The sequence below is a fragment of the Pyxicephalus adspersus genome, chromosome 3, assembly GCF_032062135.1.
Source record: "Pyxicephalus adspersus chromosome 3, UCB_Pads_2.0, whole genome shotgun sequence".
Classification (NCBI taxonomy): Eukaryota; Metazoa; Chordata; class Amphibia; order Anura; family Pyxicephalidae; genus Pyxicephalus; species Pyxicephalus adspersus.
The window spans coordinates 93,673,473-93,698,661 of record NC_092860.1 but is presented as its reverse complement, the minus strand read 5'-3'; the positions used below and the strand labels follow the sequence as shown (position 1 = coordinate 93,698,661).

At 37.7% G+C, this 25,189-nt stretch overlaps 3 protein-coding genes and 1 long non-coding RNA gene across 4 annotated transcripts in view; 3 read left to right on the top strand and 1 right to left on the bottom strand.

The window, feature by feature from the left end:
* CFI (complement factor I) overlaps window positions 1–21,072 on the bottom strand; it is a gene marked incomplete in the record, with an annotated part of 60,346 nt that extends 39,274 nt beyond the window's left edge. The window contains 2 exon segments of the mRNA XM_072405704.1: window positions 18,491–18,516; window positions 21,002–21,072. Of these exon segments, the coding sequence (XP_072261805.1) occupies window positions 18,491–18,516; window positions 21,002–21,062 (87 nt within the window).
* On the top strand, window positions 2,260–11,553 carry LRIT3 (leucine rich repeat, Ig-like and transmembrane domains 3). The gene is made up of 3 exons (XM_072405700.1): window positions 2,260–3,371; window positions 8,832–9,137; window positions 10,378–11,553. The coding sequence occupies exons 1-3, from the start codon at window positions 2,924–2,926 to the stop codon at window positions 11,463–11,465; spliced, it is 1,842 nt and encodes a 613-aa protein (XP_072261801.1). The 5' UTR covers window positions 2,260–2,923; the 3' UTR covers window positions 11,466–11,553.
* Window positions 15,028–16,685, top strand: LOC140327769 (uncharacterized). The gene is made up of 3 exons (XR_011920113.1): window positions 15,028–15,360; window positions 15,488–15,559; window positions 16,351–16,685. It is a non-coding gene; the product is annotated as an uncharacterized lncRNA (long non-coding RNA).
* Window positions 21,073–21,734: 662 nt separating the features above from the next.
* The window catches only part of EGF (epidermal growth factor), a 58,101-nt gene continuing 54,646 nt past the window's right edge, over window positions 21,735–25,189 (top strand). The window contains 1 exon segment of the mRNA XM_072405706.1: window positions 21,735–22,323. Coding sequence (XP_072261807.1) covers window positions 22,194–22,323 — 130 coding nt within the window. The 5' untranslated portion in view covers window positions 21,735–22,193.

The following is a 25,189-nucleotide window of genomic DNA, read 5'->3' as shown; positions in this document are numbered from 1 at the left end:
TTGGTTACTTTTTTTACAAACGATTTTTGGCCAATCGGTAGTTCGTCGTTCGTTGTTCATTTCCAACGATAAAAATTGTACGTGTGTACGCAGCTTTACTGTATTTTCTAGTTACATTCACAGGACAGCCACTAGAGGATTGTAAGAATGCATGCCACAGTGACACCTTGATGGTGATAGAATGCTGATGAGATAGTGTTTTAATAAACAACCCTGGGGATGCCATAATGATGCCATGTGACTGCCATATCACTGATGCTGGTTTTGCTACTAAAGAAAATACATTATTTGTTTCTCGAGGCTGGAAAGCGTGACAACACTTTACAATGCATTCTTTATAGATATGCATTCTACAAAATCAAAATATTCAATTGTATTCACAGTATTGGTAGTTGTTTCAGAGTAGGCACATCAAAATACCTTCCCCTGTGAACTCCAGTCTTCCCAATTAGCAGGTGGGGGGCTAAAAAAGTGACAGGACTAGATAAAAACTCAAAATACAGGAAAATAGAAGAAAATGAGGAAAGTAGCAGGGGGGTGAGTTGTCATGTCCCAAAGTTCAACAAGCCATTATTAGTAACCTAAGTAGGCTAAGCAGGGAGATTGTTAGACAGAACATCCAAATATTCTATGTAAAAGGAAAAAGAAATCCATTAAAACCATCTATGTAAAAAGGCCTCTTCTGTTCATCACAAAATAGATGTAAGATCTCTTATGTAGATAGCATTAATTCTAGGGAACCATTGTGCTGTCACTAGGAGCCTGAACTGATACCACATTGTGGGGATGGGAAGCATATGAATAAGTAAAAATGCTCAGTAGGCTTCATTTCCAAATTGTGACTGGTACAAAGTAAAATAACAGCACATTTTTGCAGTTAAACACAGTCATACCATGGGGTATGTAAACGTGTTAACTCGTTTTAAAATATAAAATCAAAATATAACTTTTAATCCTTTAAAAAACAAAAATAATCATCATGTCAAAACAGCAAAAGTAGGCCCCATAAAAGACCAGCCATTAGTAAATCTTTGACTCAAACTAAACCTTTTGGGTTTGGATTCATTCACCAAACTATGGGTAGCACCATCATTGAGCACACCACCGGTGGTAGCAGGCAGAAAGAGGACCTATTATCAATAATTTCATTATATAGAAAAAAGGCAGATTTCTACCTGCCAAACTTAATCCTTGTGGTCTGGCTGGCTCATTCATCATCTAAGTCACTGAAGGGAGATGAAGACAGTACACTTAATACATTACACCGGAGCCAGTTTCTTCCTTTTTCTATGCAACACTCATTTTCAGAAAGTATTCCTGTCCCTCAGAATATCAAGACAAGTAGTTTTTGTGAATCACAAGAAAGAGCTAATGAGATAGAGAAGCTGTGTGGTGCATAAACCAGGTAGGGCTAAAGATGCAGGGGAGGAGAGCATTATTAGCGGCACAATTGTAATTTGCTGTTCTGGTTTTGGCAGTAGTGATGGTACTGGTGGAAGTATGTTTGGGCTTGTGGTAGTAGTGATCGTGGTGCATTACAACAAAATGGTCTTGATAAAACAGTAGGTGGACAAGTAGCACTTGGTGTCAAATTTTTGTCATATTATGGGTTAGGGTCATAAAGTGATTGTGATGTTGTTCTGGACAAGACATGGGAACCAGGTGATGAGAAGGGCAGTGGTGGGGTAAAGAAGAAGGTACTGTGCTGCAATATGCATCTAAATGGACACATTTTCAGATGACAGAGCTTCCCATGAAGTTTGCAGGTCTTTGTCCATTGAACCTACGGATACCTCTGTCACTTGTACAGCCCTGAAACTTCATGTTGTAGGTGTTTAATTCATTAGATGTCTCCTGCATGAGATTTTTTTATGCCTGCTCCTGATAAAATAAATATATAGATATTATGTTGTGTGGAAACACAGGGTAAACTGTGGGTAATGCAGAAGATAAAAATGGCTCACAGTGGGAGCCAGAAGAAGCATATTCAGCATCCACCAGAGAGATCCACCAGAGAGATATCCAACAGATAGAGATATCCAACAAAGAAATGACTACTAGAATGCCACACTACTAGATACCCGTTTTCACTCCAAATTTGAGAAATTCTTTAAGCTTTCTGAAAGGGAGGCAAAACTCTGCTTCTATGAATAAACGTTATGCAGCCACTTCAAGACAGCCTCTCAGGTAATGCACCTACAGCCTCTTGGACATGGATCAAATCACACTTGGATCAAATATTCTCAGTTGTAGTGGCAGCATGGGGTCAGGGAATTAAAAGATCAGGTAGGGCAGATGGTATCATCTTATCTGGGATGTTCCGAAGTGCCAGGTTTTTTAACTCGTCACTTGATGGATTACTAGTCTAAAAAACTGCGTCTTAGACTATAAATTGACTGAGCATGCCAAATCAGAGCACGTTTTTAGTGAAGCAGGTGGAATTGTCACTCTAAAATGGACTGCACTGTCTGCAACCAATTTGATGTGATTGACATTCATTAAAATTATTCAGTCCTTGATTTCAGTAACCTGTTCCCAGTGCCAAGGAGTAATTGCACCACCAACACCACCCAAGTGCCATCACTTTTCATCCAAAATAAACAATTTAAAGCTTTTCAATGAATTTGAATATTTTAATTTGCAACTTGAGTTCTCAACCATTCTGATTCGAAACTGTTTCAAGCACCTTTAATCCCTAAAGTACCATAACCTACCTTGTAAATTGACTGACATAACACTAGAAAAAACTATATCTCCTCATTGCTGAGATCTATGATATTTGTATCTCATAGCATTTTCAATTTATTCAACCATCTTTTTTTTAAAGCAACCAACAAACTTTAACTAGTGTTTTCAATATCATCAGGTTAATTGTGATGTGTTTATTCTTCCTGCTAGGTCTGTTCTGTGCAATGATCCAGATATGTTTGACATGCCTGTGAATGTTCCTGTTGATACCGTAAAACTACGAGTTGAAAAGACAGTCATTCGTAGAATTCCCACTGAAGCCTTTTATTACCTTGTTGATCTGAAATATCTCTGGGTAACCTACAACAGTATTACTAGCATAGACTCCAGTAGTTTTTACAACCTGAAACAGCTGCATGAATTACGCCTGGATGGAAACATGATATCTGTTTTTCCTTGGGAGTCTTTATTAGAGATGCCTCGATTGAGGACTTTGGACCTACACAACAACAGGATAGCAAGTATCCCTTCTGAGGCTGCACGCTACCTAAAAAACATTACATACCTGGATGTATCTAGCAATAAGCTCACCACTCTGCCTTCAGATTTGCTGGATATTTGGCCACCCTTCTCTGAACAAGTATCCAGAAGTACAGACCTGTATCCCCAGAGAGTTATACTTGGTAAGAACATATTTCTAAAAACAAACTCTTCAGCAGTACAAACTGCTGTGCATGTTGCAAAGCAAAATTCAAACATGTGTAAGCCATTCTTATGGTTTATTCAGAGAATGCAGAGGATTAATAAAAAATGTTTTCTATAGATTTTATACGTTAATAGTTCTAAAAAGTTCTAATGTAAAGATGAACTCCTGAACACCACTAATCCACATAGGTAAAATGATAATTTTAATAATGATATATATTATGTCACACTTGGGGAGACATGGCCACTAGGGGGCTCTACAGCTTGCACAGAAGTAGTGTGGGTGCAGAGTCCAAGCAGTAACCAGGTTTTCTTCAGGGCCTCTAGCGGTAAGGATCTTGCGCTGCTGGTTACTGCCAGGTTGCGGTCCTTGGGCACACCAGGGTGGGCAGGATGATACACGGTACAAAATCACTAGACAGAAGAATTATCAAGGAAGGCTGGGGTCAAGGCAGGCAGCAAGCAAGAGAGGTCAGGTCACAGGCCAGGGGTCAAATACCAGGGATCCAGGAAATAGCCACGGGTGACATGGGCCACCGCAGACTCAGGGAACACAGGAGACACTGGAAGAAACAGGAAGCATAGGTGTCACAGGGATAACCACAGACAGAGGGGAACACTGGAACAGCACAAGGGAATTGGCTGGGAAACAAACAGGACAACAAGGGGTTACACCGGAGCTGGACAGGGAGTGCACTGAATTACCCAACAGGTGTACAGGAAATGATCAGCAGAGCTGTGGAGCTCGGCACTAGTGGAGACACATTACACAAATGCTGAGTGCTGTGTCTGAGCTAGCTAAATAGCCAGGGATGATTAAGAGACTATTTCCTGATTGGCCGGCGGGATGGGCTAAACTGATAAAACTTGGAAGAGAAGGGACGCCCAGAGTCAGAACTGCCCGCATGCGCAGGAGAGAGGTACCTGCACTTTAGCAAGGAAGAGGTAAATGTGACATATTATTAGGCATTGTATATTGTGCCAGACCATATTTGTATGTTCAATGTGCTGGTTAATTTTCTTTTTCAAGTATTTATTTCTTTATTTTTTTTTAGTGATTCCTCCAGCAATACACATCCTAGGTAGGGTGATAATGCCTTCTCAATATATTATGTCTATGAAGAAGCTGTGTTGTCACTCTAGGACAAGTATTTTAGAACTACAGAACCCCTACTTTTTAACAGAAATTAATTTGCAATGTCTAGGATTTCTGTCAGGATTAACAGTAATTTTTCTGTACTTGCAGAAAATGTGCTTAGCAGCCGCTATATCTTTGGGCCAATAAATTACAATAGATTACATTTTTGGAATTTGATACACAAATTCGCTGTCAGGACAGTTAAATCATCACCCTCTTGCAGGGATGTCAAGCACATCTAGGTTTGTCAGAAAATACATCCACTGCAGATTTCTATGGTTTCTTCTAGGCCAGGGATCGGCAACCAGTGGCTCCGGAGCTGCATGCGGCTCCTCAGCCTCCTTGTTGTGTCTCCCTTTGGCCGCCGACGGGAGATCCCTGATGGGCGATCCCCTTCCTACCGTAGACACTGCGGAGAAAGGGGATACCCCTTCCAGTGTTCTAACAAATAAATCTACCTATGTGAAATAAATCTATCAGGGGGTGTGTACAATAACGTCCTTTTAAGAAAAGTTTTACAGCTATGTTTGTGTATGAATGCAGCATGTCATGTAGTGCAGCCCTACATCTCTCCCGGTACAAACCTACATATCTCCTAAACAGTATGTCCTACCGACTTAAAATTTTCGGCCTCACAGCTACCTAAAATTTCATTGAACATCAGGGTTGCTGTGTCTAGAAGCCCAACATAAACGACTCACATAGCAAGGAGGTGCGAACCCCAAATTTATACCTACCTGTCACAAAACTAGAAATGTCATACTACACTACCCTGTCCTATTCCCCACTTTGAACCCCAATTTCTCTGGAACGGGGAGATGTACAAAACCAAAAATGTAGGTGCAAAGGGGAACACGTGTGACTAACACACCCTTTCATAGCTAAGGTATTGTCAGAATATAAAGAACTCCGCCCATCAAAAAAATTACCGTTACTCATTGCTGGAGGCATCTAGCACCTGAACCCCAATTTCTCTGGAACAGGGGGTACAGGAGAACAAAATTAGAGGTGCAATTAGGGGACATGTGTGGATAACACCCCCTAAAATTTCATCACTAAGGCATCGTCAGAACATGAACTCCACTCATCAAAAAAATCTACCCTGTTACACATTGCTAGAGGCTTCCAGCACCTGAACACCAATTTTTCAGGAATGGAGGGGTACAGGTAAACAAAATTAGAGGTGCAAATGGGGGACACGTGTGGCTAACACCCCCTGAAATTTCATTGCTAAGGCATCATCAGAACATAAAGAACTCTGCCCATCAAAAAAAATCTACCGTTACCGTTAGAAGCCAGTAACAGGATGATACGTTAGAAGCTGGAGGCTTCTAGGGGCATAGTTCAGTGTTTAATTTATTTCAAAGTAGGCCTACACATTAAAAAATGATCTCTCTCTTTTGATAGTAAAGGTTGCCGACCCCTGTTCTAGACTAAAAGACATCACTGCAGAACTGTACAGAGTTAACTTGGCTATGAGAGTCAGGCTTAGAAGGGATTTCCCTATTAGCAGTCTTGTACTTCAGAAATCATTTAATCTCAGTCATGTGTTTAATGCAGACACTCATCACTTCAAACAACGTGGATCCTAAATCTCGATCCTTGTTTCACCTTGTTTTAAACCTTTTAATTAATGAAATGTGTGATTCCACAATCGTTCCTACTATACTTCAGGGGCCTAAATCCAAATCCATTATAGAAAAAAGAAAGAAGTCAAAGAAAAACGTGACCAACACAATGATTGCTTGTGTTTCTGTAAAACAGTTCAAAGCTCTCTCTGCCAGTGTCAGACCATCACTAATTTCATTTTTGTTACAATGTTTTATTTATGTATGATATTAGCCACATAATTTTCCTGTAGCTTTCCCCACTTTCATACAGAAATGTGCTTACTAAAACAAATAGATTCAGTAACCTACCACAATTCCTGCCATAAAAATACACTGCACACTAAGATCACATACAGGGTCTTGATGACTGAAATATTCAAGTTGAAAATCTTTTTGAAATACATTGTGTAATTCACTGAGAAGAAATTAAGGTAAGAGTGGCCAATGAAAACCGAAATCATTAAACCACTGAGGGCAAAATCCAGGGCACTGGATGCAAAATCACTTTGTAAAAAAAAACAAAAAAAAACCCACGTACCTGTATGCACTGACAACATCTGGACAATGTGCTTAGTGTAATCCTGCTGTCATTTGTGAAGAGAACACTGTAACAATAGCGAATGTTCTAATTTTGGTGTTCTCTGAACAAATGGCAAACCAGGGTGCATGACGCTAGGCTGTAACTCAACCTACAAAATAGCTCTGCATATATAGCAAGCAGCATACTGCCTCTGACAGCATATTCTAGCAGTAGGAATAAAACAAATATTCACATTACAAATGGAGTGGAGCTTGTCTAAAAGGGGATCCTCACTTTACACAGAATGAATTACATTTTACCACTGTCAAATGCATTTTGGCAATAGATAAGTATATAATTGCAGAACAGAACACGTGTTATTAAAATAGTTTGTATAGAATTAAATGTGCCAAGATAATATTTATTAAAATGTATGTCCAAAATAAATTCATTTACAGCAAGCACCTACCCTATAGTTTCTTTCCTTTATTAGATTTGTAGAGTAGGCAGTATTATATATATATATATTTATAGGAATCTACCTTTTCACAGAGAACACTAAGAAATCTGTTGATAAAACAGGGTTTCTGACATTCCCTCAAATATTCCCTAGTGGGAATGAATTGCTGCCATTGGAAACTGGACCATGGACCTGGAAGATTCCCAAGAGGGAATGTCTGATTTCCTGTTTTATAAATAGAGCACTAAATGTTTCAGTACCAAGAAAAAATATGTAGAACTCTCTCACCAAGAGCTTTTAGTCTAAGGCTGGGTACACACATCCAATACTTCTCATCCGATAATCGGCTCAGGGCCTATATCGGACGAGAACCTGGCATGTGTACAGCGGCCATCATCCGATTGATCGTCCTGGCGAATCCACGGATGATCATAATGCAAGGGAAAGGGGAGAGTGTGCAGCAGGGTGCTGCTCCGTCGCTCTCCCCCTCCCCTCTCTATAGAGCAGAACGGTGCTGTAGGTACAGCACTCGTTCATGCATCCTGCAGTCCTTAGTCGTTGGAAAGGATTGTGAAAGATCCTTTCCAACGACAAATATTGCACGTGTGTATGTAGCTTAATGTTCATGGTGACCCAAGCATAGAATTCAGCTTTCTCAGGAAATGAAATGAACAGATAAGACCTTGTTGTTCAACTCAACTTACAACTTTAACGATATCTTCCAGTTCCCAGCAGCACACCAGGGATTGGCTATGGGCTGCCTACAAATGGCATTTACTCCAGTTACCCATCCCAGGAATCAGAGCACAAAATCTTTAAAGTATCACTGTTCAGATCCCTTATATGCCTTTTTTTTATAGAATAACTAAGCCAAAACCTTTTTTGTGTATTTTGGATGGCCTTCAAAAGAAGAATGAAATCTAACAAAATATGATAAAACATCTCAGACAGATTACAACACAGCAATTGTCCTCATTGGAAATTTTGTCCTAAATCTGCTCCAGGACCAACATACAGTTTGAATCACCCCTTACCAGTGTTTTTTTTGTAAGAAAAAAGGTGCCGGAACTCACATCCTGTTATTCCTCCAGACACTGTCCGCCCCCCCCCCCAGATACTGTGCCAGGCCCCAGGGAGCACTCCATACAGAGGTATGTGAGAAAAAGAGTGTAAAGAAAGCTTTTATGAGGGCTTTAGAGTTGTATATTTTTTTGGAAAATCCAATTGAAAAAAGATGCTGGAACTCCGTTCGGGTGCGTTCAATGAGAAAAAAAAAAGGCCTGCTCCTTACTGCATGTTACCATAAAAAATCTAGTGAGTTAACATTGGGAAATTCTCAGTTGAGTTCTCAATACATACTTATGGAGGGTCTACAATTAGGGATTTATTGCTGATACACTATATTTCACGTCTCTTGAATATTCTTCCTTGCATCAACTGAACTGTTTAACCTCTCTCTCTACAGGTAATCTTCCCTCTACCTCCAAGCATGCAATTGTCCTTCCAATACTGAAAAAATTCTCCCCTGACTTGACTTCCTTTGTCTTAAATAATTATTTATTTGTAGATACCTGAATCTTGGATAAAACTAAACTGATCATATACCCCAACAACTCTCTTACCACACAGTATTTTGCAATTTGTATTTCAATATACAAATATTATAACCGTAAAAATACAATCATGTATTTCTTTTTCATTTTTTAAAAGGTCTACAAGATAATCCTTGGTTTTGTGACTGTCGGATTTCAAAGTTGATTGAACTATCAAAGATTGTGGATCCACAGGTGATATTCCTGGACCCTCTAGTGATGTGTAGTGGACCTGAAACTTTAACCGGAATTTTGTTTCAAAAAGCTGAACTTGAGCAGTGTCTCAAACCTTCTGTCATGACATCTGCTACAAAAATTACATCACCATTGGGCAGCAATGTTCTTTTAAGATGTGATGCTACTGGTTATCCTACACCCCTGCTACTATGGAGCAGAGTAAACAATGCAAATGCTAATTACACAGGTAAGATATAATGGTGCAGTTAAATTATATTCCTGCAAGAGAACTTCTGCAATGAGAAATAAGAACACCTTTTAACACAAATTATCAATGAAATATACACAGTTACATGGCCCATTATGAAAATAAAATTAGTTTGCCCCACAAGTGTCTTTTTACTACTTCATAGGTGCATATAATTAAAAGTTAAGTAAAGATGGGCAAACATAGTTTTAAAGGGTATTAAGTAGACAAGGAATTATACTTGTATTTATTGTAAAATAATACCATAACACCACTTTGTGGACGACTTAGAGCAGATCACATGGATAACTGTGGGTGTCATGTTTATCTATAATAAAGTGCATTTTACCATTTGCATTTAAATGCTTTCCATCTCAGTTTGCACAGAATGATTAAACAATAGGCTTATGTATTTTTTATTCATTGACAGTAATATTATTTTTATTAAACTAGTTCAGTAACTTTGATCCTTTTAGTGATCTCTTGTACATTAAATACAATTCTTATAAATCCATACCTATTTTATATATGTTTACTAACATAAGAAAAGCACCATCAGAAAAGCATCTTAAATGTCTCCCAATATTTGTGAACTAAGCTGAATGGAATGATTTTGCAAGTATTTAGCAAATGGAAGAAGTGTGAAAGTATGTTTTGACTTACTTTATGATTTAACTTTGTTTGTAGAAATGAAAGTCAAGTTTTGATTGCACCTTTAACAGTTATACTAGGGTATGACCAGTAGTCTTCAGCAGAAGCTTGACTTATTCTACACTAAGCTTTCATGATGTTTAAGCAGATGTATCCCTATAACCAAATAATTTAATACCATCAAAGATTTCAATAACAAATGCTCAGATCCCACAGGACAAAAACATAATAATATGTAAACCGATCAGTATACCCTCCTATATACTTTAAGGGCCCTAGGAGCCTAAACTATGCTATAATCTGCAAGTTTTAATATTGACTAGAAATTCCATGCTTGCCCCCTGATGCTTTGTACTCTGTAAATGTTTGTTTGATTATTAAACCTATGGAGAGAAATAGGTAACAAAGAGAAGAGGCCACATGTACCGTTTTAAGCATACAGTGCATTAACGATTATTTTATCCATTAGTGCCACGACTGCTTCATGTGGACGCTTTTGTTAAAGAGTATCCCACCACCACTACAACTCACTGGGATAGTATATTATAATAAAATTTGCAAGTGACTTTTTGTTTTACTTATTTTACAGTTATTCAGGAGTCCCCAGCAGATGGAGTTAGATGGTCGATCCTAAGCATGAATGGTATTTCATATAAAGATGCAGGAGAATATCGATGCAAGGCTAAAAATTTGGCAGGCATATCAGAAGCATCAATAACTGTCATAGTAGTTGGTGTTGTCACTACAACATTAACACCACAACGTCCTGGAAGGAGACCAGAAGCTGACCAAGTAAATGTACAAGCAGAGGAACGGGAAGCAACAGTTACAATAAGCACAATCTGGTCTCCAGAGATATTAACATCTACATCACCATTACCAGACACAACAGTAGAACCCACCAGAGTTCCAACAACTGCTACCTCAACCACAGTGAGAGTTCTAGAAAGAAAACCACAGAAAACCAAGGGGCAAAGCCAAGCTGCAAACAAAAAGTCTCAAGTTGCTACTTCAGCTAACAAAGAAGGAGAAGTACTGAAAAACATCTCCAATGTCATTGAAACAAACACTGTTGTTCGTTATCTGAAAGTAACCAGTGAGACCGAGGATAGGGTGACATTAACATGGAAAACTCTCAACACTACCAACAGCTCAAGTTTGACTGTGCTATATTCAAAATATGGTGAAGAAGAGATGCTAAGGTTGAGCACAGACCCTAGTAAGAATAAAGTAACAATTGATGGGTTACAACCTGGAACAAAATACATGGCTTGTGTATGCCCCAAGGCAGCTCGACCAAAAAAAGACCAATGCATTGTGTTTTCTACAGACTCTTTTCTTAAGAATGATGAAGAGAGCAGTTTCCAGATGACCGTCCTAATAGTGGTCGGCAGTATAGCTTGTGTCATTGTCCTGCCTATCATTTTCTTCCTGATTTACAAAGTTATGAAACTGCAGCGTAAACCACAGTCTCCTAATGCAGAGGACCTTTTAAAAGAAACGTATGTCAAGTTTGAGACTTTGTCTCTCAGGCCACGATCCATTACCACTGCAGGTGAATTGTGGACACGTAGAGACACAACGGAATCGGAAAGACTTCTTTTATGCTCAAGGTCAAGTATGGACTCACAAGGAACTTTTAGAAGTGAAGGATCAAGGCCTGAATATTACTGCTAACATTTATGTTACATTTTACAGGATTTTGTTTTGTCATACAACTGATTATTGTATTTTTTGGATTTTAATAAACTACATTTTAAATTTAGATTTGATTTTTTTTTTAAGAAAATGTAATATTTGTTGTCACTACAGTAATTTTTTTATACTTTTCTTTTAAAATTGCACAAAGTTAGGTAAGCAATGCCAGATGTATGGGTACAGGCATCTCTGAGTATAAACTTGACCAAACTGTGACCACAATACCACATGGGAGGACCATGGGACCACTGCACATTATTCCTGATTTGTTTCATCACCATTTGTCCTGTAAATAGTTATTAGTTTATTTATAACAGATGATACTTACTATGTAAAGTGTGAAAAACTTTTTGGGTGAACAGTAAGGGAAACAAATATAAAACTGCTGAATAAATGAAATGTTTGTGTGTTGCTAGAGCTGGTTAAGTAAACCGGTAAGAAATGTATTCCATAATACTGCAGGTAGCCATCTGTTTGAAATATTTAAGGCAAGATGTGGACAGGTATAGTCCTGTGTGTTGAGCATATGATTTATTTTTGGGGGTACATGTATGTATACAAGTGCACATGCAAAAGTCCTGTGGTCATTTGTAGGGCAATTAACAATGGTATTCTGGAATGCTTACAATGTAAATTTTACATCCTAATTTTAAGAAGTGACAAATATATATATATATATATATATATATATATATATATATGGGTATATGTATGTGTGTGTGTATATGTAGGTGTGTGTGTGTATGAGATGTGTGTGTGAGATGTGTGTGTGAAGAGATTTTTATTGGGATATGCTGTGACTTGAGAAGGGTGAGAAGGGTCAATGACCAATGGGCATTATGCAACTTGTAGTTGTCATTGGGTACTACTAGGACTTTAGCTTCAGATTTGAGAGTGGGACAAATCAGAAAAAAATTATTATTTTACTTTAGACCCAAAAGTTAAAGCAGTAGGGTATCTTTGGACTTTTATGGTGGATGAATGTGAAATTATCGTTTTGTCCTGGGATATTATTCGTGCAGAGATAAAACAGACTACATCAGTACACACTACATCAGTGTTTTTCAACCAGGGTTCCTCCAGAGGTTGCTGTGTGCCTCTTAGGTCAGTCTAACTGACACCAATGAATTTTTGGCCATCTAAGAGCTACCCACTGGCCAGCAATGTATGAGACATTCTTCCCACCGATCCCCACATCATTTACTGTAATCTGTTGATACAGTAATTATAGTGGGGCTTCCCTGGACACCTGAACGTTGTTTCAAGGGTCCCCCCATGTTAAAAAGGTCAGGAAATACTGTGCTAAAATGTTTAGTAAATAAATGAGCTAATCAGCCCTTTCTAAAGTTTTAAAGACAGTAGAAAAGAAGATTTAAAATAGAATATGGACATTGACATGGAATACAGGTAAGTACAATACATACCTAGTGTTATTCTATATAGGATATGATCATCAAATTCCAGTACAGCATGGTAGGCAGCTGGAAGCCTTAGGTTGGGCCATTTCATGATCAAGTGTAAAAAAGATCAACAATTAATTATCTGACATTCACTGCGGTCATCTGGTCTGATCACTAAAAGTACGGTACTGTGTTCTTTTCATCTCAATACATCAGATGTTTCAAGACACTTAGTCTAAATCCCTTATATCCCAGAGAATTGCAAATCATTATCATGCCTGTGCCTAAAACATATGCTCAGTTCTTCATTTGTGGCCACCCCATTGTGCTGTAAAGAGTTATGACTAAGTGTAAACACCCATTTCCATGATAAACACAACACAGCATGATGGGACTTGTAGTTTCCCATAGATTAGGAATTTACATTGCAGCCACTCTGCTGCCCTCTAGCGTAAAAAGTAAAGAAAAACACTACCAACCTCTATACACACAGGGACTGCATAAACAAACACTTCTTTTAAAGTAAGAACACATGCTTTAGTGTTAGTTTTTTCCCCATTTAGATTTAAACCTGACGTTTCAGCCCAAAACTGAAATGAATCAATCAGTAAAAAAATTCAGAGCAGGCCGTTTATTTATTGGAAAATTGACATGTGATGTCTGTTCTGCAATTAAACAAACTTTCCTGCCTGTTTAAAATGATTTAACTAAACCTACCTCTGCTTATTCTATTTCTGACATGGACGTCTGAACCTCTTCTGGGTTCAAGATCTTTGGCCAATACTACAGTGGCTAGGCCAAAATGACATAAGTCCTGTGCATGCAAATGTGCAGCTCAGTTTATTATTATTAATATTATTATTATTAATAATAATAAACAGGATTTATATAGCGCCAACATATTACACAGTGCTGTACATTAAATAGGAGTTGCAAATGACAGACAAATACAGGCAGTGATACAGGAGGAGAGGACCCTGCTCCGAAGAGCTTAGTTTGAATTATATAGAAGATTTGGAATAAACAGGTATATTTGTTTTATTGAAGAAACAATAAAAAACCTGCCTACTTGCATCTTTTAGATTTAGTTCTGCTTTAGTTGTAACAGGTTCTCTTTAATGCCCCTGTCCCCAATAAATACATATCTTTCATTTATTCCCCAAGCTCCTTATTTAGCCAAGAGAAAAAAAAAACACCAGATCTCCATTTGTGTCCCACACAGAAATGACTGCCCCTCTTTATCTTAGGAAGGCCTGGACAGCATTAAGACCTGACGGGGGTTCTGACCTTTGCCAATTCTATCTAAAAGGAAAATCAAAGGTTTTAGGTTTGAAATTCACGTTAAGCCTCTTCAGCACTAGTTATCCTTAAAATCGAAAGCAGTAGTTAATCAAAAAGTACTTGAAAATTCGAATATTTGAAAATTCTCCCAACAATATCAGCTCTATTTCGAAAGTTTTTTCTTTTTTTTTTTTATAATACATTAACCAACCTTGTACCTAAATTACTTTAAAACTGCAACCAATCAAATGTTATCATTTTGTAGCTTTTTTTTTATTTCTTTAGGAATTTTTTTTTTAAGGTCAGAAATTCAGGTGTGTTATATGTGAATACTTCTCCTTTGTACCCAGCTCCTATATATTCTGCAGTTCCCCCAAATTAACAAAGAGTCCAAAATTTTTTGTTACGCACAGAATTGGCCAAGTTTCATGTACGTCACTGGAAATAAAGGTTAATGGATGTATTTAGCGTATGAATGGCCAATGAAGCAGATAGATGTTGTCATTGTTCTGTTGTACAATGTTCCTGCTGTGCTACAAGACACTGAAGAGTAAAGGATCTTCATAGATTTTTGTATGTACTGTAAAGAATGTATGTGACAGTGTACACACGATCAAATGCATTCTTGGTACTTTGCAGCTACTCAATGAGCACAGTTGTAGAGCAGAGAGGTTCACATTGTACATAACCTTTCCTTGTCCTTCCTTCCCTTTTTTGAACAGCATAATCTGCAGCTGTGCCCCCTCACAAGGGTGTGTCCGGTAGCTAAACTTGAATGCCAAGCTCTTGGATGCCTGTTTCTTCCCACAGTGGCATTTGGGTCACTGTCCAGTTCTTTTGGCTTCCTTTGCAGGCAGCTGGTGAATGTCCTACACTGCTCAGGGTCACTCCATGTGATCAGACTTGAAAGTTCTGTGTTACTTTAATGTCTGCTCACCTTTTACTAGAAAATCTTAAAGTAGAGGGAGAGGAGCCTTTTAGAACCCAGCTGGGAATTCTGCAGAGCAAATGCTAGATAGGAGCTATGGAAGATGAAATGTTGGCGATTGCAGCGCATTCCCCTACTGGTGTCATAATTTAAGCACGTCAGCTAGCTTAAAACTGCAAACACACCCTAAAGTGTGTTCCCTTGCCCAGCTGGCTGACTATGCCTTTCATGTTGGACTACTTCTTTATGGCTTCATACTGCATAGGTAAGCTAAACATTATCTCTGGTAGTAATATAATACATTGCTTTAATCAAGCTATAATTAGATCTACATACCCCATTTAGTTAAGTGCTGTATGAGTAAAATACTTAAGTCTTGTTTCATTCTTCAGGAACAATCCTCATCTATGTGGCATAGGAGACTAGTGTTAGAAAGACCAATAGATTCCCAATGATTGTCTTTGGTGAGTATTATTTAAACTTCTTTATTAGAAATTGATTTTAATAATAATGTTATATTACACCTGAAATGGTTAAATGTAATAAACAAGTTTAACGTACCACGTGCAAAAAAAGAAAAAAAAAGGTAAAAAAAGCATCAAGGGCATTGCAGACCTGGGGTTACTCTGGGTGCAAGTTGAAAAGAAAAATATGTGGTACTAAGTGTACTATAGCAACTGAAAGGGTTTAGACAAAGGATGAGAATGTGTTGTGGCCCCAAGGTATAAGTAAGTTAAACCTTTTGTTCATCATATTCATCGCTAATGAATAAAGATTTATATTTTATTTCATAATGCTCTATACTCTCTCCTCATAAGTTGATTGTATGTAAAGTCAAAACGTTTTTTTTTTGTTAAGCTGTATATTCAGTAGAAAAGGATTAAAGCTTCTATTAGGTTGTAATTTGCTGCTTGTGTCCTGCTGGAATGATCTTCCTTTACTTCTTGACCTGGAGATGCAACAGGAATCATGGGAATATCTCAGTAAAACAGAATTGTATCTTGAAGAGTTGTTACAGGAACAAATGTCTCAGTTAAAGGATTTTACTGACTTCTTGTTTTGGTGCCAGTGTTGTGGATTTACTCTCACTAAGTCAATGACAATGGTGACCAAGACAAGAGGAGCAAACCTCCCCAGTGCAGACACAGACTGCAACAAAAAGTTGGCAGGTGAACTAACTTTTTCCCCCTAAGCAGAACTAAGAAAAAGTTTTGCCATTATATACAATTTACTGATTGTGCCCTCTTATTCTCAGGATGTGCATGCCTGGCTGACTTGGGTCCTACTGGGCAAGATCTCGTGTTGGTAGCCAGGGTTTTGCCATTATGGCACACATCTACCAAACTGACCCCAGTGCTGCAATGTCCCCTTGATGTGCCCTCATGGCTCTGTCACTGTTCAGTCTTCCTGTAGTTTTGGAGTCATCAGCCATGAAGAAGAATTAGAAAATGCTAAGGAGAGAAACATGTGGTATTTTGTTCTCAATGGATTTTACTTCCACTTGATCTCTACCAACAGTTCTGTAATGCACAGTAAAACCTTCTCAAATTGAAAGGAAATGTGTAAGCTTTCATTGCTGAAGTCTTTTTAAAAAATTATTATTTTATTACTTTTTTTTCGAGAATGTTGGCTTTTATACTTGGTGAACTGATGCTAGGACAAGTATGCAACTCATGAAGAGATCTGCATGGCAGTAATAAATTCATTAACAACAGTTCATCCCATTAGTTTCTTCACTAAGATGATTTGACGGAATCTAGTGGCCTGAAAATAGTAGTATGACTACATCGCAACAAATCAAAAATGATCTTACATGTTCTAATTTTACATTATTTGTAAAATTACCCATTCTTCAAAGTCGTTGCCTAAACACAGTTCTGTTTCAGCATTGCAATGAACCAGTAGTAAGCCTTAGGAGTTGGTAAGCAGTAGGTTCATGTGAAACCTCATGAAAACCTCCAAGAAACCCATGCAAACACCAACACCAAGCTACTAGAAGTTGTACCAGAGAGTGTATTGAGCTTTAAGGCCCCTAGGATGCTCTGCATGCATATTCGTGCTTTAAATCTGTACCAGCTTTTTTTGTAGGACAAAAAAAAAATCGTTATTGATTCCACTTCAATAACGATTTTTTTTTGTCCTACAAAAATAGAATGCTACAAATATAAACAACAAAATATTATAAAAATAAAACTTATGTTACTAGTTAGCCATTTCTCCATCTTTAAAAAAATGCATTTGACATGGGCAGCTAATGTGCAGAAATTTTACAATTAGCACATCATGACCCATGAATTGTTCTGAGTTCAGTGCATCTGTAAGGATTTTATTCATTAGCACTGTGCCAGTAACAGAAGTGTGACCAACTACAGAAAAACAGCTGATAACATTTGTAAGGTTGTTGTGTAAAAGTGCTTGTACATCTATTAAACATTTCCACAGAACTATACCCTACCAGTAGAAGAAGAATGATTCAAATAATTGGATAATATAGGATGTCTTTTTATGTTATTTTACTACGTTACACACCTTTGTATGACATCAGATATTTGTCATGTATCTTTCCTAAGAAACCTCTTATACCAACTGAAAAGAGTTTTTTTAGAATTACTTAATGCACAAACTTTAGTATGTTTGACTTAAGCTAAATGAATGATTTTTTTACTTTGCAAACAATCAGTTAAATTGCACACAGGGAAGTTGCAGTTATACGATCATGAGAGCTATTACTATCAGTAGCACAATGCTCCATATCTGTTGTCACCAGTGGTAGTAGGGATTGCATTTTTTTTTTCTGAAGGAATAATGGCAGATAGTTTCATATACTTGCCTGTGTCTGCAGTTAGTACAGAAAATATTTAATGAAGATTTTTTTTCTTTTAGAGCAATTAAAATAAAGTTGCAAAACAAACAGACCCATGATAATAATCATTTTCTTAGCTGTGTACTCAGAAGTCTTCACATCGCCTTTTCCTAAAAGCCAGAAGTCACCTCTATGCCTGTTTGAAGTAGCCCTGGCTTAACACTTACCCCTGGTAGAGAAACTCTGACTTAGGATACAGTTGTGTTGTTCTTTGTGCCAGTTTCTGGTGCTTCACATGTGTTTTTCCTGGCAGTTGGCTAAAAAAAATGCTTACACTTGATTAAACTGTAAATAGATTTGGCATCCATGGCACATTTTGACAGAGCCATGGTCACACCCTTATGTTTGTGGAGATCATTCATCTGTACAATACACTTCTTGTCAATGGATGTACAGTACAATGTTTTGTAATGCATGCTAGTTCCAGGACAAAAATACCCTAATATATATATGTTTTATGACAAACCAAAACAGGTTAAATAGTGTAGGGAATGTTTTCCCTTCCAACATGTAATAACAATGAAATTCATACCTGATTGAAATGTGAATAAAATCTCCCTGAAAAAAAAAAAAAAAAAACACTTTTCAGTCTTCTAGTAATTTTAGGCAACACCAATATTCCAAGACTATTGCTTTATCTAGCTGAATCTGTCAACATTGCGCTATCGATGCCACCAAAGTTTTTTAGGGTGCAAGAAGTGGACATAAATGGCAGTCACTCCACTGCTTTTAAGAATCTACCTCTGTCATCAGTAATAGAGCCTACTTAATTCAATACCTACTTATGTCCATCAAGAGTGGCTGCCATGCAAAGTCATTCTTTTCATTGTCTTACTGTCAATCAAATATAGTTTGGCAATGCTGTATGTTCAGTAGTTGAAGAAGACGTCCCACTGTAAGGATTATTCTTCATTTTCCGTTAGAGTTCAGCTTTACATTTAAACCCTAAACTTGTAGGTGTAGCCCTTTAAAAGAGTTCCATATATGTAAACCCTACAACAAAAGCATTAAATGCTGACCTTTGAGGCAGTCAAGAACTTCAAATGTGGGTGTTTGAAGCAGCACTAAAGCAGTGGAGACTTACCCCAAGGGTTGCATCTGATGCCAGTACAGAAACCTGGCCATCACTGACACGTAACATTATTGTACACTATACTACACACAACAGTAAACTACCCTGGCAACCCCAATACATTCCCCATATGATGTTACAACACATAAAGATGTTATGTGCACCATTTTTGTGTACATTGCTGAACAACAAAATTATGATTATTAAACAGGATTTATATAGTGCCAACATATTACACAGCGCTGTACATTAGATAGGGGTTGCAAATGACAGACTAATACAGACAGTGATACAGGAGGAGGAGACCCTGCCCCAAAGAGCTTACAATCTAGTAGGTGGGGTGATTTACACACAATAGGAGGGGATTTTCAGCAATCATTCTGTGATTGGTGTTTATAAATGTTCTATACAAACCTCCAATATTTGAAAATATATAATAATAGATTCTGTTTTATGTATGCCCTGCAAGGGGGTAAACTCTAGCCCTTGCATAAGTAAAGTCACAAAGTCAATACTTAGGTGTGTGTTTTAATAACTAGCAACTTTTCCTGTAAAATGCAATATGACAGTTTGACCCCACACTTGTAGACATTTTAGTATGAATTGTGGACTTTATGATCTTTCTATTAGAATACTGTTCTGATCAGATGACAAAGGAAGAATCTGCATCAAATCAACACTCAGGCCTCCCAACGATGTCCAGCTAAGCAATTGATTCCTGACATTCCTTTACACATCACTGGAAACTGCCACTCACAGCTACCAGCCTAGGGTTGGCCTCTGCCTGGTATTTTATTGGCCTGGGTGGCAAAAAAGGACATGTTACCAGTGCTAATATTAGATGAAAGATCATAAGGCCAATATTTGTTCTCACAAAATGTGACAACCCTAGGATTCACTTGAGACTGAATAGAAGATGATCCAGCTGCACATCCATGGCCTCAGTTGTACATTCACTGTTATCACTTTTATAACTCTTGTTAATGGTGACATTTGGTTTTGGTGAGGTCTAAGACAACTACCCTATTCACTTCTTCTTTAGACAACCCTGCTTGTATAGGGTAATGTATGATATAAAAAATGAAAGGATAAAGCTGATAAGATGCTATTTGAATTCACAGTAATTGTAGTCCAGATTGTATCATATGGACATCCAGAGCTTTTTATACACTACTTAGCAGTGAGAGGTATAAAATAGTGATGATGTTGATGAGGAGACATGACTGGATAAGTAGCTTGGCTAGGACATCATCTGCATTGAATTTTTATGTTCTCCCTGTGTCTGTGCGTTTCCTTCCACACTCCAAAAACATGCAGTTAGGTTAATTGGCTATCCATGAAATTTAGCCTTAGATCACGTTATTGACATATGACTATGGTAGGAATTGTGAGCCCCTCTCATATTTGTTTACATGTATAACAGGTAAAGAGCTATATGACAGAACATAAAAAGACCTTTAGTTTCCTATGCAATGACACCCGAGCTTTTTAGGTATACGCCAGCTAAAATGGACTGAAAAAGTTACCTTTTTGTTCTTTGACAGCTGAGTTTGACAAAAAGGAGACTGGTTTTAAAAGCAGAGTAGAGGATCACCAGTCTGGTGAATTAATTGAATGAATCTGCTTCTTATTAAGTTTTTCCCATCCACCTGCTAGTAATAGTCAGGTGCTAATCTGTTCTGAATCAACTGACTGGCTAACCTTAATATTCAGCTAACGAGACCAGGCAACATCCCCCAAGGAACACCACACCTGGGGACGGAAAGGCTAAAAGAGGCAATTCGCAATCTGTGTGTAAATTCTAAAGGGCAGGAGACTGCATTCTTTTGTTATAAAAATAAATGAGTTACAGACAGTTAGCAGTATAACGTGGGTGTCTGTGTGCATCCTCTGCAGCCCTCCCCTAAACAATGGTTCATATTGGTCAAGCATAATTATAATCCTAGCTGTGTAGGCAACATCAATACTTACAGACACTGCTGCACTGTACTTTATCATGCAGAACACAGGCAGAAAAAAGTTTGAAGACCATATGGCTGGTACTATACAAGAAAACACAAGGTAAAGTAGAAAATGATATAAATGAGTGCAAAGTACATCAGCTCACTTAATCACTTCAGAGCTGAGTGGAGTTCTTTTTTAAACTGTTCACCTAAAACTGGATGATTGTTTGCAGTAAAAAAAGTTACTTGGAGTTAGTGTAATTTGTAAAGTCCTTGGTGAATTACATTACATTAAGACAGGATATTATAAACTATGGCTTTTTATATAAATGCAAGAACTACTGTTATATGATTTGCTGGGAAAGGTATTTCTCAATATCTCGTTGAGCATGTGAGGAGTCAGAAGTCTGCCCTGTTTATATCAATCTCAAAAGGGATGATGATCCGCTATATGAGTCATTTTTGTTTGCTTTTATATTGATTTTCAATAATTCATACAACAAAGCATGAGTCAGACCACTGAATTTAGGATGAGTCACCTGTCTCATTTTTATATCAAAGAATACTCAAATGAATTTTAAACACATCAAATGTACTTGTTCTCTAATCTCAGACTTGTTATAGATTACCAGAGTCATCAAAATAAAATTCATGATACCTCTCTACATACCTTCCCACAATATGAGAGCGTTACAAGAGCTTGTGTGTTTGTTCTAAGTCTGAATTCTTTCATTCCCAGCATGGAATAGACTAAAGACGGGCTCCGCTCTCCTGGCACTAAGAAGATAGGAGGAGTGGCAAGCAAGCATTTTAAAGGGGGCAGCATTTGGGGGAAAACAGACCCTGGTATAGAAGACTGCACGCCACAAACTGGAAGGTTATCACAAAGCAGTTTGCTCTGACACTGAAAGAAATCATCCCAGTCTGTATTTGCAGAACGTGTTACATTCGTCACTAGGGTGCCTGGCATTTCATACTTTGCTTCGAAAAGAAAAAATCAGGAGGCATAACTAATTAGAAGACTTGTATACGGAGAAGGGTCACCACATTGTTCAAGTAAATAGAAAGGAGGAAAACAAAAATCTGGCATTGCTGAGAAAATGTTGTTGGCTGTGAAGGGTTGTGTGGAAGAGACAGAGTGTCCTTCATGCACACAGCTGCATGGGGTGAAAGACAAGTGACATGTAGCCTATGGACAGCAATCACAAGAAGAGAAGATTATGTTCCTTATATTAACTGTTTTTTGGCCATTATTTTTCTTTACTGCTTTCCTTCGCACCCAAGGAATACAGCAATGGGATTGTCAAATTGGTTATCGTGACTTTAGTAATGGACAGACACCTTGCAACGGTGAGTAATTGTTTTATTGGTTATTAGGATACATTTGTGTTGATTTAAATTTTTAGGCATGTGGTCATCTTGTAACATTATGCTTATTTTAAAGAATGTAAAACCATATGGGAAATTTTGGGTAAAAGTGCAAAAGGTCACACAAACATCATTCTTTACCTTCATAGCTTAATCTCTCTGGACATTACTGTGAACAATGTTTTGTAGTTGTCGTAGTCACAGTCACTTCAACAGATATGTGATTGTTCTAGTTGTATGAGTCAATCCACACACAGATGTAAGCAATGAAGTGTGTCCTAATAAAGAAGAATAATTATACAGGTTTTAGGAAAAAGAGTTATAACAATGAAATAATTCATTTGAGAAGCAAATGTAACCTGGTAGATTATTTAATAAAGACCTACATCCAGAATGCTGCCAGCCACAGCAGCCAATCAAAAATCTTGAACCGGTCTGACATGAAATAGTTTTTTTAGCACATCTTTATTGCTCTTTACACATACTGTTGAATACAATCAATAAATTAACACTTGATGCGTTTCTGGAATTCCCTTTACATTAAACTGTAAGCTATAAAGTATTTAAAAACACCAGAAAAAACTTTTTGTTTTTTAAGATGAACTGTAATAATTTTGATAAACACCAGCTGATATTGTTGGGGATGTAACCCTGCTGCAAATGTTTGCCCCTAGTGCTAAAAGCACCCTGCTATTACACTTTGCTATATCACATTTCACACACCTGTTTCTATCACCTGTTTCACACACCTGTTTCTTCCAGCCCATTGGTAGCTAGAGATAAGGTCCCCAGCTTTTCTTTTTGTTGTTGGTGACATTATGACTTAAGACAATGTTGTTTTGGAATTTTTCTCAAAGAAGAATGTTTATAATCATGTTTTTAAATCATGGGTTACTTGAGTCTATTACATTTACCATTTATATATCTGTATTTACATTTTTTTGTATTTCTTTAGCATATATTTATCAGTGTTTTGACTGATTTTTTGAATCTCATGAAAAATTAGTGAATCTCAGTTAATAGGCGACTTTTTTTTTCAATCTAATAAATAGACCTTTTTGCCTACATGCAAAACTCACAGAATAACTAATTGGAATTACTTATAATTAAATAATGACTTTTCTAAAAGTAATAGTGAAGAGGTTCTAAAGGTTATTCCTTATAGAAATAAATAAGCAGTACCCAGAGAAGACAATGTCTCTGTCCCAGGAGGATCTTGGGAATGACATGACACATGGTAATTATTCTTAAACTGAAACAAGTCCATCCTGTGTGGTCATGTACCCACTACTGCATTGCCATGCACGTTTGTGTACGTAGGTCTTGCTGCATTCTCCTGCACAGCAGTACTTTGCACTGTTGCATTTGGTAAGGTGTCTTTGAGATCCAGTTAATGGCAACCCAGTACACCAACATATGTGTTTGTTGCATTAAGGCAATCCACCAATGTGAATTGAGTCTTTTTGCTAGGTCCCTCTGTGTTAGAGCAGTCCACAAACCATTGCTTAAGTCAGTAAAAGCATTGCTCAGGAAATGAATTGGACTTTGTGAAACTCGCATTGTTTGAATGACTGTCTAGGGCAGAAGTAATGCAGTCCACATAGGGAGGAATTCCTTTTTTCAGCTCTTCGTTTGTGATGCTAAAAAATATTCTAAAAAGAAATATGCAGGATCATTAAGTCTAAAGTCATAACAAGTAAAGAAGAATATAACTAGTTCACTGAACACACTGGAGCTGTTGTTTGAATGTGCTAAATGGAAATGTCCATGTTTCCCAAGACAACCAATCATAGCTCATGTTTCATGGTTGTGTTTCACACAAAAGCAATTGCACAATCAATGTGAGTCTCTAAGCAGGAGGGTGAAATGCTGTGAAAATGCCAATGAGACGCATGTTTTTTAACGTGCTCATCTATGTACAATCCACCTTAAGGGAGAGTCTTGGCAACATTACTTTGATGTCTCAGTTTTGGTTGTACTGCTTTCAGACCATTTCGGGGGGCATGTCTCTTGTAGTGTTCCACCCAAACAAGTTTCCTTACACATAAACAACAGAAAAGAACATGCCTTGTGGAGAAAGGACTACATCACACAACCTACTTAACATAGAACTAAACCCAAAAGTCACTAGGTAGTAGAGATTGTTGGAAGGAAAGGCATGCAAAGTTTCTTTTTCAAAAACTTTCCCCAGTTCTATTTTTGTCAGTGCTCAGAAGACCAGATGATAATGGTGGATGGTAGGTGGGGTGATGACAGAATCCTAACCCTATGATCTCTGCAGGGCATTTACAAAATGGCAAAATGTGTGCCATGATCGGCATATAGGCTGGGTATACTTTCTCATCATGGCACAAGTACCTCATTCAAATAACTATCAGTGCTTTTATCTGCACTTTATTCCTTAACATCCTATGCCCCAGCCCTTAGCACTTCTACCAGGACCTCTCATTGCTTAACTGATAAGAAATCCCTTACAGATCCAACTGTTGCAATAAAAGAAAACCTTTTATCTCCTTACAAATACATACCTCTTTCGCTATAATCTTGAAATTCAGGTGAGTTCAAGTGCCCTTAGTAGAACAGTTAAGAGAAAAAGGAAGTAAAAAGCAGAGCCTTGTTGTCTTGCAAGTGAACACTTCAACTTCTTTAATGTCAGTCATTAAAATGGATCGACAGACTAGGAGCTGGTAATACAGTAGAATTTCACTTAGAAGATTGAATTGGTAAAGCAGGTCTCCTAGGATGGGAAGTAAAACAAATGATAGTTAGACACAGACTGTTATATTAATCTAACAGAAGTTTTAATCCTTAAAAGTGCATTGTTGCATTGAGTCACCTCCTAAAGGAG